The sequence below is a fragment of the Megalobrama amblycephala genome, linkage group LG23 (genome assembly GCF_018812025.1).
Source record: "Megalobrama amblycephala isolate DHTTF-2021 linkage group LG23, ASM1881202v1, whole genome shotgun sequence".
Classification (NCBI taxonomy): Eukaryota; Metazoa; Chordata; class Actinopteri; order Cypriniformes; family Xenocyprididae; genus Megalobrama; species Megalobrama amblycephala.
The window spans coordinates 9275499-9291081 of NC_063066.1; the positions used below are offsets into that span (position 1 = coordinate 9275499).

Consider the following 15583-nt stretch of genomic DNA (forward strand, 5'->3'; position numbering starts at 1 on the left):
AACTTACAGCATCTGCTGAGCTCTGAACAAAACCACAAAACTGCAGCTAGCAGGCTTTAATTTGTGTTCAAATCCTGAGCGAGGATGCTAAGAAATTACACTGATAAAAGGTAGCTTACATAAGTTATGATGCCATTCAGGATAATTTAACAGCAAATTATCAGGGACTCACGAATAAAAACAATTCACCGTCGAAAGACCCTTGTCTGTTTGTGAAGTAATTATTTTAGTCTGAGTCATTTGTTGACTTTGGTACAGACTTTGGTAAAGCTGCCGCCACCTATTTCTCAAATGCTAACACTGCGGAGTGAGTCATTTAAATTAGACTCCCCCAGTCCAAGTTATTTTAACTAACTTCATTAAATTGTTTGAAGGACTAACCTTTTTTTTCTCTGCCATGGTTATGATGACAGCTTTAATAAATATGATGTTAGGAATGTCTTGATGAATATTTAACAGTTTAAAAACACCGTCACTGGCAACCAGTCAGTTTAGTCACAGCTTTAGCAAGAAGCCGTCAAGCAGCAGAAGTATAAAAAAAAAAAAAAAAAAAAAAAAGTATAAAAGTTACTGAAGGTTGATTGACCAAGACTGTATTGATTTTCTATTAAGAAATATGCACATATACACTTGGCATGCTTCACGCTGAGTGGTGTTTTCAGTTTGTACGTTTTACTCATGACATCAAAATGAAAGTAAATGGTAGAAATAACTGAAAGTAAGCATTCACATGTTCACAGTTTACAGTAATGATCATTACTGATGAATCAATACCAACAGAAGTGAAAGTGGAAAATATTAGCACACTGGTATACAATGCATGTGCGACACACATTATGGCCCTGAGATATAGAGAAATGTAAATAAAGTTTCGGTGTCTCGAATGATTTTTGAAGAATTCTAACTCTAATTCAGTCTAGAAAATGGTTTAGGAAATGTCGACGACACCCAAAAAATTGCCATTATGCAATGCGGTAGTAGTTGCTCAGAGTACCGGGACATTAAAGGGAGAATCATGCAGCATGATTGGAAAATAATATTCCTTCTTATGGTGACAAGAGCAGTGCCCTTAAACCTCACCGTAACTAGGCAAAATGAGTCATTTTGCCATTTCTATGAACAACTAAATGGCAGATACTGATTCTTTTGAACATCTAAATTTAGCTTACAGACAACATAAATTCTCTTGGGGCTTTGATCACTCAGGAAATTACATCAGTCCCTTATCAAACTGCACTTAACAGGTCTATTGCACAGGTAAACAAGTTATTTTCTAAATTCTGCCAATATAATCCTGGATCCTCAGATGTATTATTACCATCTGTCACTGGGAAAGCTTTTCATCAACTTGAGTTGTCATATTTGTGGGAAGCAATAAAATGTATCTGCTTGGGTCCATATTTTATTGACATGGTTAAAGTGATGTTCTCCAACCCTTCAGTAACCGTGGCAACAGCTAATGTATGCCTTAAACCCTTCAGAATTAGTCGAGATAGACGATTCACTTTCCAGATTGTTTATTTTATCCCTGGAACATTGCCGAGGGTTATAAGACTATCACCAAATATGGAACCAATTTTGTGCCGTTAGGTTTTTCCAATATGAAGCACTCTTTAGCTCTTTCTATAAATCATCAGTTGATTAATATTTAGCAACAAATATAGTTAAAATCTAAAATGGGAAAGATCTTCACATTGTATTTCACGTCATGTCACATTCTTAAATTCTCCATTAGTCAAATGGTTAAAAAAAAGTAATTTAATACAGTCATTTGATATATTGATATCTATAAAACATCATTATTAGTAGCACTAATGTTTATGTTTGTAAATTTAACTCTAGCATGATTATAACAAACACACACGTTTGTTTCACTTTATTAGTGAGGACACTGCCTAGACTTCCACTGATTTGATATCAGGTTAATGATATTTTCTACTGCCTAACCCAACATTGCATGATGAGGACTGACTCAACTGAAGCGTCAAGTACCACCAAATGGAAAGCATGTTTTAGTGAGTCAGCTACCACTCTTGTCGAGAGCAAGTAGCATGAACTGAGTATTGAAAAGTGTTGTTTGCTAAAAAAAAAAAAGCTATCTTGCATTTTGAAATCAATGGAGAGAGTGTAGGACTGGAACAATGCAGTGGTCTTAAGACACGTTTATAAGTTTTTAAAGGGTTAGTTCACACAAAAATGAAAATTCTATCATCATTTACTCACCTTCAAGTTGTTCCAAACCTGAATAAATTTCTTTGTTCTGTTGTACACAAAGGAAGATATTTGGAAGAATGTTTGTAACCAAGCAGATCTCACCCCCCACTGAATACCAAAGTATTTTTTTCCCCAACTATGGTAGTCAATGAGGGGGCGAGATCTGCTTGGTTACAAACATTCTTCCAAATACCTTACTTTGTGTATAGCAGAATGAATAAATATAGGTATATAGGTTTGGAAAAACTTGAGGGGGAGTAAATGATGGCAGAATTTTAATTTTTGAGTGAACTATCACTTTAAATGGACATAGAATCTTAAAAATGTGGCTTTAATGGTGCGGAAGCGGAAGGAGCAGCGGCCAAAGACATATATATCTAGTAAAAGTCTACATAGACCAACAAATACAAAAATAATATACAAACAAGCAATATATTGACTTGTAGGCAATTTTGCCTATTCAGAACTTTACTTGTCTGCCATAATAATGTAATTTCTTTGAGTGGCTTTTCATTACATTTCATTACATTTCATGCAATTAATGTTTAAATGTGTTTTCAAAAAATATAAAGCCCTACTCTCCTATATACCGTATGAAAGTTTTCTTTTTTTTAGTATCACAACATAAGCAGTTTTTTTTTTTTTTTTCATGCAGGAAAAGGGCTGGTTGGGTTTGTGGGTATTTTGATTAAAAAAAAAAAAAAGAGCTTTGAAGTTCGGAAGGCAGGATATGTTTCAATATACGCCTGCCAACATTGTGCCATTGTATCTGAACTTCCTTCCAACTAATAATTAAATACAACATAGCAAAGATCATAAATGATAAATAAATGCAACTTGAGCAAAGATCATTGCAGGGAGGAGAAGATACAAGGCAAACAATAAGACACCGGAAATGGGTGGCTTGCTACAAAATGAAAGAGAATAAGAAGAGAAACAAAAGCATGGATACAGCGTGCAACACCAGTGCTAGCCAAGCACACAGACACGACCACACACACACGTACACACACAAAACACACAGACTCACATCTACTCTTACCTTCAGGATATAAGACATCCTCTAAAGAAGCAGAAAATGGAGAGAGAATGAAGATGTGTATGAGAATAAAAGAACAGCCTGATAGGAATATGATGGAAAGATCTGTGAGAGGTGAACATTCATTGTTGCAGAGAAACAGAAGATTTCACATGCATTTTATAAGTCAAAGAACACCTTCATGAGTCGCTAACACCCTTGGCACAATCTTGTAGAGATGCAATGCACATCAGAGCAAAGTTTATGTGTGCTTTGGGTAGAGTTATCTAATATGCAGCTCAAAAGGACCACTAAACATTCCACTTAAATCTGAGATAACACCTCCACCACAACTTGTGGTAAAGAGAATGAAGCGGACTAGCAAACTTACAGTCAGACTAGCTATGTATACATCGGTTTCCTGTTAGGACCACCAAGAATGCACAGAGGTAAATTACGCTCCCACTCAAGATCTCTTATGACTATTTTCCAGACAGCATACCTCTTTATAGCCCAGAGCAGCGGAGGGCTTGAGGGGCGGCGCTGGTCTTAGGCAGCTTAAAGACCAGGGCTTTGTGATCTTGGGGGGTTCAAGAGGTCCTCGGTTAGCCACAGGAGTACCGAAACCGTGCAAGTGGTGGGATGACGTACCAGTCATGGTTGAAGGCTTACCATCAACACTCTGCAAAACACACAAGAAAATAACAATTCACCTGTAGGAGTGCATCACTGAGACTGATGGAGAGGGGGCAAAAAAAAAAATGGCGACAATGGGTTCTTATTACCTTCACTATTGTTCCTACTGGACTTCCTTCCTTGGTGTAAGCATGAAGATGTTCTAACCACTCCAGCTGCTCCTGTAAACTACTGCAGAACACCATGGTGCGATCTATTGTTCCCCCTAAAAAAAACAAACAACCAAAACATCAACTGCCAAAGGGAAGATACAATGAGAACAAGGTATACCCCCCGGTTTCACAGACAAGGCTTAAGCTAGTCCTAGACTAAAATACATGTTTGATCGGTTTTGACATTTCTTAAAATATGTCAGAGCCATTGTTTTGTCTCAAGATGCACACCAGTAATGTTTTTTTTCTAGTGAACATTTATAAAAAAGGTACGTAAATGCCCTGATTGAACTAAGGCCTAATCCTGGCTTAGGCTAAATTTTGTTTAGAAATTTCCAATTAAAAAAACAGCTTCGTGCAAGCACAAACCAAATATACACTTTTGTTCAAAAGTCTCATATGCTGGCTAAATTTATTTCATCAAAAATACAGTAAAACAGTAGTAGCCTACTGCAAAATTTGTTTTTTTACAAAGACAGTTTTCAAGACTAAAATATTTTCAAATATAATTTATTCATTTAATGGCAATGCTGATTGGTGCTCAAGAAACATTTATTATTATTATTATTATTGAAAAAAGTTGTGCTGCCTAATATTTTTGTGGAAACTTTTTGTGGAAGTCGAAAAGAACAGCATTTATTTGAAATAAAAATCATTTGTATTATATAGCTACATTCACATTGTCAGATTTTGGGATTGACAACCTCATTTACTTACAGGTATGAGTCTCGAAATGTCCCGTTCACACATCAACTTACAGTAGCATCTCGAATACCATCTGTATGAATGTGCAATGGGAGTCAATCCCATATTCTCTTATCAGTAACCATAGCGACAATGACCAAAGTAATATTAAAGATGGCAACATCCATAAAACTGAAAAGTCAAGTCATCTTCATTTTCATTTATATAGCGCTTTTCACAATACACATTGTTTCAAAGCAGCTTCAAAGTGACAACAGGAAAATTATTATCGAGCTAAAGTCGGTTTTTGATTGAATCACTTCCATTGTAAAAATTGTTAATTATTACTTTAGGGGCCGCTCAAATTACACCTTTCCTACATCCTAAGCCTTATCACTTTTGATATGACAAGTGTCCAATTGAGCTGTGAGTTCATCCGTCAAATCTTCATTAACTGACAGCAGCTTTTATATCTGTGTGGAGAACGGAGCACATATAACACAAAACTGACGGGAGCAGCTCCGGTGGAGATACCTTCAGACGACACACAGCTCATATCTAAGTTACTGAAGCAACTGTGACATGACAACTAGTTGTTCAGTCCGAATACATTCATGCAGCGTGCGTTCATTCACGCATGGGGTTGTGAGACCTGAAAATTTGTGTGAATGTAAACCGTATTAAGGACTCAAAATCAGGACTGACAACCGTATACTGCTGAATGTGAATGTGGTTGACATGTATTTACTTTTGATCAATTTAAAGCGGAACTCAGTAAGATATTGCGAAGCTCCCCCTACAGGTTCCTTCAGTGAATCACACTGTCGTAAATACTCAAAGCGCAGCTCTGGACTACAACGACTACAACGCTCACCAGCGCAGTAGTTTTGCAAATACAGTACAAGAAATCTCGATGGAGGTGGGTAATTTTCAAAATTCGTCATAATATATACATTGTTTTTGAATTACCGTAAAGCATTTTGTCACTCTCACGTGAACGAGAACATGAGGCGAGATTGTGTCGGGTCGGCGCAGCTCAACTTGCAAGTGCTGTTTTCTGGCGTAGACGTGCCAGAGGGGGTTAGTGCTCGCCTCAAACACACCATTACAAGTCAATTAACCATCGTAAGGACTTAGAAAACTATTTATGAAGGTAAAAAAAAGTTACTTAGTTCTGCTTTAATACATCCTTCTTGTATTAAATTCTTTAAAAAAAAAAAAAAAAAAATCCTTAAAATGTTCTTATAAAAAAAAAAAAAATCTTCAAATTCCTTGTTTTGTGCTCCACAGGGGAACGTTTGAAAGGACATGAAGATGAGCAAATGGTGACAATACTTATTTTTTGGGTGAACTACTCCTATAATAAATCACCTGCACATGCTCGTTAGATTAAACTATAGATTACTTGTTAAACTACATTGTTGCCTGTTGTTATAAAAATGCAGCTATAATGACAGCTGAATGCACCTCTCAAAAAAGACACCCCACTAAACTATGTTTACATGGACTGAAACAAACCTGTGATCTCAAAGGCATAATGGCCTGTGTCTGCATCTTCTAGATGTTTGGTTACAGTGGTTCCTGTCAGTGGCAGACGCCCCTATGAGACGAGAGCGTGACACAAATGAGAGCACTGCGCTTCACTTTCATAAATAACAGATGCTTGATTATGTACATGGATAAAAATAAGAACAGGAAAGAGAACAAACACTCACCTGGTAAATGAAACCACTCATTCTTGGGCTGGCAGACAGCATGACTAACACATTGGGAAACAGCATGAAGTATCGCTCTTCTTTTTCCTAGAGGAAAAAAAAAAAACCCCACAAATGCACATTATATTACATTCAGAACTTCTGCACAAATTACATTTATTACCACTACTTAAAACAATCACGTTGTTCATGGCACAGATGCAGGTGAATGGCGTTACAGCACCTTTACAGCAAACAAACACAAACATCAAATGTCTCTATGTTACACACGATTTTGGATTGGTGAACTGCTTTTTTTTTTTTTTTTGCTACATTGATTACTTCACGATCAACAAATATCGTACCTTGTTTCTAGCAAACCAAGATAAATTTCAGCTAAGCAAAAGAGAAAAAAAAGAGAAAGGGAATACATTGAACAGAATTGGAGGGAATTCATTTCTAATGATTTTAGTAAGTAAAATACTTTCATCGTCCTACTATTTTTCCTTCAGCTAAGCCCTCCTGATGTTATCAGTGGCCTCTACCAGACCCTTCAAACGCTACACTGTTTCCATTAACTAGAATCAGAGGGGGTTGAGGTTCAAGTTAATAGCGCATTCAGTGACCACAGATGCAAACCTTTGCAGGGGGATTTGAGCTGTTGACACTTAAACATTTTCCATTGATTAGCTAAACAAACTGACATAAACCAAAATATGGGTGTAGATCTGGCCATTATGTTTAAAAGGCCCTGATCGGCACTTCTATTCTAAACAGCCCTGTTTTGCAGAACATTTCAATTAATCTTTATAAAATAAATCACTCCAGCCACTTCAGTTTATTTCGACATCGTGCCAACATGACAAAAAACGCCTAACGTGCATTTTGCACAAAATAAAAAGTGACAAACCACACTGCTGTGAGAGCAACAGGTTTCGACGCCAGACTGTTACTTCTTAGTTCTCACCCACTATCTCACCTCATTTGAGCTGCTCTGCATGTGGACCTGTGACATGTAGACCACCTGACCCAGTGACTTAATGCTGTCTCCCTCCCAGCCCCGCACTGGCTCCGACAAGATCTGCAACTCTAGGTTTTTTCTTTTTCGCAGATCTTGACACTGAGTCTGGAATACACAAACAGATCAAGTCAGTGAAACAAGAATTAATGGGATACCTTTAATGTTTTGCATTTCATAGTATGAGTCAAGGGAAACACATAGTGAAAATGTAAATAGAATGTAATAAATGTAATAAAAAATGTAATAGAAAAGAAGACTGATTCACACCAAGTCTAAAATTAGTTACCCTCTGCACTTAAATAACACTAAAGTATAAAACGTTGACATAATGTTCATAATTTTCTGAAAAATGTCTCAATAAATGAATAAGAGAAGAGAATCCAGAATACACAACAATTCAAAAGTTTGGGATCAGTAAGATTTTTTTTTGAAAGACAACTCCTTTTTTTAATCTAAACAATAATACAGTGATACAGAAAGTCAGTAATATTGTGAAATATTATTACAATTAAAAATTAACGTTTTCTAGTCTTCGGTGTCGCATGATCCTTCATAAATCATTCTAATGTACTGATTTGGCTCAAGAAACATTTCTTATAAAAGCTGAAAACAGTTGCAACATTATAAATGTAATGTATTTAATGCACGTAATGTATAATGTAATGCATTCTTGCTGAATACAAGTATTAATTCTTTTTTTTTTTTTTTTAATTTTTAGATTTTTAAATTACTGACCCTAAACTCTAACAGTAGCGCATGTATAAAATATTGTTTTAGTTTAGATGTTAATAGTTTCTAATAAGCAATAAACTGATAAATCGTGGGTTACAATGTTTTTAAATGTCAAAGTTTAATGCCTAATGATTTTTAGTCTCTAATGTACAAATATATTCAAAAACGTTTTATTCCACAATAACTTGGAACATTAAAAAAAATATATGATCTTAAATGGTCATTTTGGAGTAGGCGGTCACTTCTCCACATTTCAAGGCAATGCATTACGTTCATGTTCCTAACTGATGCTGTATCATCACAGCGACTTACAATAAAGTACGCAAATCATCTCACCAGCAATTAGGTAACTGAGAAAATATAGGTAAAGTGGGGAAGACCAAATCTACATGACACCTCCACTAGAGAGATATAAACTATGAACATGGGACTCTCCCTTACCTGTCAGAAAAAAACAAAAAAAAACAAAAAGGAACTGAAAAAAAAAAAAAAAAAAAAAACCACCATGAAACTGTTCCACAGAACTCAACGAGTAAAGAAATCACCTACTACTATAATTTTCTATGCCAAGACGTCTGACCTGAAAGGCCATATCTAAGGAATGACTCATCTTCCCTCAGTCTTTCTTTTTTTATCTTATAGAGACACTCTTGTAAACTTTAACCTTTACATTTCATGTAACAGCAACATCTCTTCCAACCTGTAAAGTGAACCTGCTGTGCGGTTTAGACATGAGGGTAAGAGAGAATTAGAGAGAAAAGACTCAAATGTTTTGCACCATGACAGGAAACTGCTCACATTGGTCAAAACAATGAGAAGTCAAAAGTCAAAATGGCTTTGGTTGCCACAAAACACTAAGATTAAAAGGCAAATATGACAGAGAACTGTGACATACCACAAGATTTTTAAAAGCAACTGTTGCTTTGAGAATATCACTGTAATCTGGATGCGCCTCCTACAAGAAAAAAAGAGAGAATCTGTAAATATTATATTACAACTTATGAAAATACTCAAAGCCATCCATGACCTTAGCAGCTTTCCGTTACCTCCACATGTCGCTCAAGTTCCTGCAGGAGGGTGGGATACTTGTCGAGCCTCATGAAGGGTTTGCTCAGGCTGGTGGTCAGGGTCAGAATACCAGGAGCACTGGCACCCTGACTCTCCATGAACTTGTCCAACTCCTCACTGGAAAAACAGTGTTTTTATTTATTTATTTGAATCTGATTTATTTGCCCTTTCTAGAGAATTATGATCAGCACATCAATGTCGAAAACAGAATTTGAATATCTGGACAATTTATTAATTGCTCAAAACTCAATTATTACATATAAATGTACACTACAGTTCAAACGTTTAGGGTCAGTACGATTTTGTTTAAAGAAATTAATATTTTTATTCAGCAAGGATGTATTAAATTGATAAAAAAAAGTGACAGTAAAGACATTTATAATATTACAAAAGACATCAAGTGCAAATAAATGCCGATTTTTAAACTTCCTATTAAAAAAAAAAATCCTGAAACACATGATCATAGTTTCCACAAAAATATTAAGCAACACAACTGATTTCAACATTGATGATAATGTAAAGACAAAGAAATGTTTAGAATGATTTCTGAAGGATCATGTGACACTGAAGAGTAATGATGCTGAAAGTTCAGCTTTGAAATCACAGGAATAAACTATAGCAATATTTGAGAATATTATCATTATTATGGTATTTTTGATAAAATAAATGCAGCCTTGGTCAACATAAACTTCTTTCAAAAACATACAGCTCAGTGAATTCAAGCGTGGTACCCTGATAGTTTGCCACCTGTGCAATAAGTCCATTCGTGAAATTTCCTCACTACTAAATATTCCACGATCAACTGTTAGTGGTATTATAACAAAGTGGAAGCAATTGGGAACAACAGCTCAGCCACGAAGTGGTTGGCCACGTAAAATCAGAGCGGGGTCAGCACATGCTGAGGCGCACAGTGACTTTGTGCAGAATCAATAGCTACAGACCTCCAAAGTTTGTGTAGCCTTCAGATTAGCTCAACAACAGTGCATAGAGAGCTTTATGGAATGGGTTACCATGGCTGAGCAGCTGCACCCAAGCCTTACATCACCAAGTGCAATGCCAAGCGTCGGATGCAGTGGTGTAAAGCACGCCGCCACTGGACTCTAGAGCAGTGGAGACGTGTTCTCTGGAGTGACGAACCACGCTTCTCTGTCTGACAATCCGATGGATGAGTCTGGGTTTGGCAGTTACCAGGAGAACGGTACTTGCCTGAATGCATTGTGCCAAGTGTAAAGTTTGGTGGAGGGAGGATTATGGCGTAGGCTTGTTTTTCAGGGGTTGGGCTTGGCCCCTTAGTTCCAGTGAAAGGAACTCTTAATGCTTCAGCATACCATGACATTTTGGACAATTTCATGCTCATAACTTTGTGGGAACAGTTTGGGGATGGCCCCTTCCTGATCCAACATGACTGCGCACCAGTGCACAAAGCAAGGTCCATAAAGACATGGATGAGCGAGTTTGGTGTGGAGGAACTTGACTAGCCTGACCTCAACACCTTTGGGATGAATTAGAGCGGAGACTGCGAGCCAGGCATTCTCACCAACATCACTGCCTGACTTCACAAATGCGCTTCTAGAAGAATTAAAAAAATTCCAGTTTCCAGTTTCCAAAATAAAGTTACATGATGCAAAATATACATTTTATTTAATAATATATATATATATATATATATATATATATATATATATATATTTTTTAGGTATATATTTATATATATACCCAAGTTATATACTGTAAATTAAAAAAAAAGAGATTTAATCAATCTGCAATCATGTCAACTATGCATTCTCATATAAACAATCACAAATGTTATGGGGAAGGTGACAGAATGGGTTTGAAGAAAAAACATCACATGATGCTACATTGTGATAAAATAAAATTAGACTAAAGATGAATCATCTGAACACATGCCTTGAGTACATGATCGAACAATGGAAAATGCTGCAACAATGCTGCTGTGATATGCAAGTGAGCAAACAATCAAAAGTGTGTCTTCTGCCTCCATCAGCATAACCACAGCTATAGATATCCTGTTCGTTTAGTGCTATTTCCTGTGTGTATGAGGCATGCCTTTTCACTCTCTCCTTCTGTCGTGGAGCGTTCTGAGGTGGAAGGAGAAAACTGACAGAAACCTTATTGTAGTTCATCATACAGGAAGTGTGTAAAATGTGGCTCAGACATTTATGAATACCTGTGAAGTTTACAAGTACAAACCAAAGAAAAAAAAATACCTTGAAATGGAAATAGGGCAAGAGTGTTATATGTAAAGACACAAGGGAGATTTGCTTGTTTAGTCACTCAGCTCAATGTGACATTGGAGAATCAAAGCCTTGTGGTGACACCTGGTGGTTCATCTTTATACTCCAGAAAACAATTTACTGTATATTTTGACCCAATGGCAGTGTAATTTCTGTGCCACTAGCGTCAAACAAACAGAAATATTTTGTAAGCGTCACAGAGCCACAGTTTTACAACTTTTGGGAAGTCAACCTATAAATGGCACATTAATTTGGAATAGGAGGAAGTATTTATATTAATATCAGATAAAAACAATTCACACTTGAGATGAATAAATATACATGTGAATAAATGAAAATCTGATTGAAGACAAAATATTTTGTGGCATTTTTTTCAGTATTTTTTTCACCCACAAATCACTCTTATGAATTATAACCTCTTTGTACTACAATTCAGACTTTACACTAATACTTCACATTTTGCGACATGCATTTTTGAAACAAAATGACTCTAAAAAGAATTTCAAAATTACCACTTTAAACCCCTAACATTGAAAATAATGTGATGATATTTTCCATAGTTGATCAACACATAAAGCACATAAAATATGACAGGAAAAAGAACAAACCTCATTAGTCCTTGTGCATCATTGTGTTTGAGCTTCCTTTTACCATATTTGATGTGCTCTGTATGTGCATTGATCGGTTTATATGTGAATAAAAGCATAAATTAAAAAGGGGTTTTTTGACATTTAAAAAGTCTTTGTACCATTAAAACATCCTGCAAACGTCATAGCTTAAAATGTCCAATTTTTTTTATTTTTTATTTTGAACTAAGCTCCAAAACCCCATTTGGAAATAGTGGAATCTGTAAAGTCACATGGGCAAATGCATTTGAATATGACTGCCTCTAGATCAGTAGTTCCCAAATTTTTTTGTGGCATACCACCTGAGCCATTTAACATCTTTTTGCGTACGGCCTCTCTTCCACTTACGCCTGTTTCACACTGGATGCGCAAGCAGTGCTTAGGCAGCGCAGAAGCTGTCCGTATGCAAAGGGGGAGCAGCACGCGCCCATTATGCTTTCACACTGGCAGCATTTGTCACGCACAGCTGAACCGCGGCATGTGTACTGCAAATACAGTAGAGTATCAACCATTGTCACATTTTCCGGTGTTCTCCTCTGACCTCTGTCTGCCCTGTGCTTTGATTTATGATGGGGAGCATGCTCTGCTGCGATGCAAACGTGTTCCCCTCTGTCCCACACACATACGCATAGAACATGCTGTATATACAGTGGGTACGGAAAGTATTCAGACCCCCTTAAATTTTTCACTCTTTGTTATATTGCAGCCATTTGCTAAAATCTTTTAAGTTCATTTTTTTTCCTCATTAATGTACACACAGCACCCCATACTGACAGAAAAACACAGAATTGTTGACATTTTTGCAGATTTATTAAAAAAGAAAAACTGAAATATCACATGGTCCTAAGTATTCAGACTCTTTGCTCAGTATTTAGTAGAAGCACCCTTTTGATCTAATACAGCCATGAGTCTTTTTGGGAAAGATGCAAAAAAGTTTTTCACACCTGGATTTGGGGATCCTCTGCCATTCCTCCTTGCAGATCCTCTCCAGTTCTGTCAGGTTGGATGGTAAACGTTGGTGGACAGCCATTTTTAGGTCTCTCCAGAGATGCTCAATTGGGTTTAAGTCAGGGCTCTGGCTGGGCCATTCAAGAACAGTCACGGAGTTGTTGTGAAGCCACTCCATTAATTTAGCTGTCTGCTTAGGGTCATTGTCTTGTTGGAAGATAAACCTTCGGCCCAGTCTGAGGTCCTGAGCACTCTGGAGAAGGTTTTCGTCCAGGATATCCCTGTACTTGGCCACATTCATCTTTCCCTCGATTGCAACCAGTCGTCCTGTCCCTGCAGCTGAAAAACACCCCCACAGCATGATGCTGCCACCACCATGCTTCACTGTTGGGACTGTATTGGACAGGTGATGAGCAGTGCCTGGTTTTCTCCACACATACCGCTTAGAATTAAGGCCAAAAAGTTCTATCTTGGTCTAATCAGACCAGAGAATCTTATTTCTCACCATCTTGGAGTCCTTCAGGTGTTTTTTAGCAAACTCCATATGGGCTTTCATGTGTCTTGCACTGAGGAGAGGCTTCCGTCGGGCCACTCTGCCATAAAGCCCTGACTGGTGGAGGGCTGCAGTGATGGTTGACTTTCTACAACTTTCTCCCATCTCCTGACTGCATCTCTGGAGCTCAGCCACAGTGATCTTTGGGTTCTTCTTTACCTCTCTCACCAAGGCTCTTCTCCCCCGATAGCTCAGTTTGGCCGGACGGCCAGCTCTAGGAAGGGTTCTGGTCATCCCAAACGTCTTCCATCTAAGGATTATGGAGGCCACTGTGCTCTTAGGAACCTTAAGTGCAGCAGAATTTTTTTTGTAACCTTGGCCAGATCTGTGCCTTGCCACAATTCTGTCTCTGAGCTCTTCAGGCAGTTCCTTTGACCTCATGATTCTCATTTGCTCTGACATGCACTGTGAGCTGTAAGGTCTTATATAGACAGGTGTGTGGCTTTCCTAATCAAGTCCAATCAGTATAATCAAACACAGCTGGACTCAAATTAAGGTGTAGAACCATCTCAAGGATGAACAGAAGAAATGGACAGCACCCGAGTTAAATATATGAGTGTCACAGCAAAGGGTCTGAATACTTAGGACCATGTGATATTTCAGTTTTTCTTTTTTTAATAAATCTGCAAAAATGTCAACAATTCTGTGTTTTTCAGTCAATATGGGGTGCTGTGTGTACATTAATGAGGGAAAAAAAATGAACTTAAATGATTTTAGCAAATGGCTACAATATAACAAAGAGTGTAAAATTTAAGGGGGTCTGAATACTTTCCATACCCACTGTAGGTAGTTTATATGATAAAAGTAGTCTTAAAGTTAATATGCCCGTAGTTTTAATCATTTAAACAGGGCTTTGAAGTTTGGGCAAAAACTCCTGGCAGTGATGTGTTGTTGTGTATTTTATTTATTTTTTCACAATGCTGAATGTCATATGGTGACTGTGAAACACATATTTCACACGATTTTATGGTGAAATTTGGTATTTTTCTTGTTAATCAGGTCAATTTTGATCAAGAACAATTCACTGTGACTTTAATTCAGCCTAAGCATCTGCTCCTGCGACGCACTGCCGCCTCTGTGTGCAGTGTGAATGCTCTAATCTGTTAACGTGGGTGCTGAAAAAAATATGCGCTGCTTACGCTCTGCTTACGTGTGCAGTGTGAAACCAGCCTTAGACTGCAGTCACACCTTTTGCATTAAAGGCACAATATGTAAAATTTCTAGATTAAAATATCCAAAAACCACTAGAACAGTGTTATATATTTTGTTGACCTGTGTACTTACATTATAAACAAACGCTTCCAAGAATGTTTAAATCCAGAGAAATAAGCAATTTTAACCAGGACTCGGGACGTGTCCGTGCGTCGCTTATCAATGACATCATACCCGCGTTACCCTCGGTTTCCGGTTTTAATTTGTAGAAACCATGGAAACACCAAAGACGCTTTAATATATTATGTTTCATTAGACAGGTGAGCAACTGTTTGGATACATTCATCGACAGAAAACTAATTATGTTATACAGCTCATCACAGTAAGTTTTATTGTTCAAATATCGTTTTCTTGATTTACAGCGAGTACCATGCTTCACCATGACTAACATCGATCTAGCTTACTGCAGTGTGCAACAAGTGTCTCATAGTAGCCGCCGAGTGAACGCAGAGAGTAGCACAATAACAACGTTCGACACACAAATGTATCTAATATGATAAAACAGTGCTGCTTTACCCCACATATGAATGACCGGAAAAAGAAACGGCGACTGCGGCATAAGAAAAGCTCCACTGCTCTCGAGACATGTGTCGTGCTCGTCTCTCATTAGCAATCGCTTCAACGACCTCGTTTCTGCTCGCACAGCACTCAGCCCTGCTCTGCTTCATACTACATTAACGTTAATTATCTCATCCATGAACATGAGTCCC

General features: G+C 37.5%; 1 protein-coding gene across 2 annotated transcripts in view; it reads right to left on the reverse strand.

Moving 5' to 3' along the window:
• Window positions 1–15583, reverse strand: part of arhgef6 (Rac/Cdc42 guanine nucleotide exchange factor (GEF) 6) — a 40218-nt gene that overhangs the window by 6859 nt on the left and 17776 nt on the right. Inside the window, exons 10-17 of one of the 2 annotated variants that reach the window (XM_048177082.1) lie at window positions 9258–9396; window positions 9107–9166; window positions 7438–7584; window positions 6480–6566; window positions 6283–6364; window positions 4018–4133; window positions 3735–3914; window positions 3257–3277 (exon numbers count right to left, since the gene is read on the reverse strand). In XM_048177082.1, the coding sequence (XP_048033039.1) occupies window positions 3257–3277; window positions 3735–3914; window positions 4018–4133; window positions 6283–6364; window positions 6480–6566; window positions 7438–7584; window positions 9107–9166; window positions 9258–9396 (832 nt within the window). The remainder of the gene's footprint in view (window positions 1–3256; window positions 3278–3734; window positions 3915–4017; window positions 4134–6282; window positions 6365–6479; window positions 6567–7437; window positions 7585–9106; window positions 9167–9257; window positions 9397–15583) is intronic. The other variant, XM_048177083.1, reaches the window with a different exon arrangement.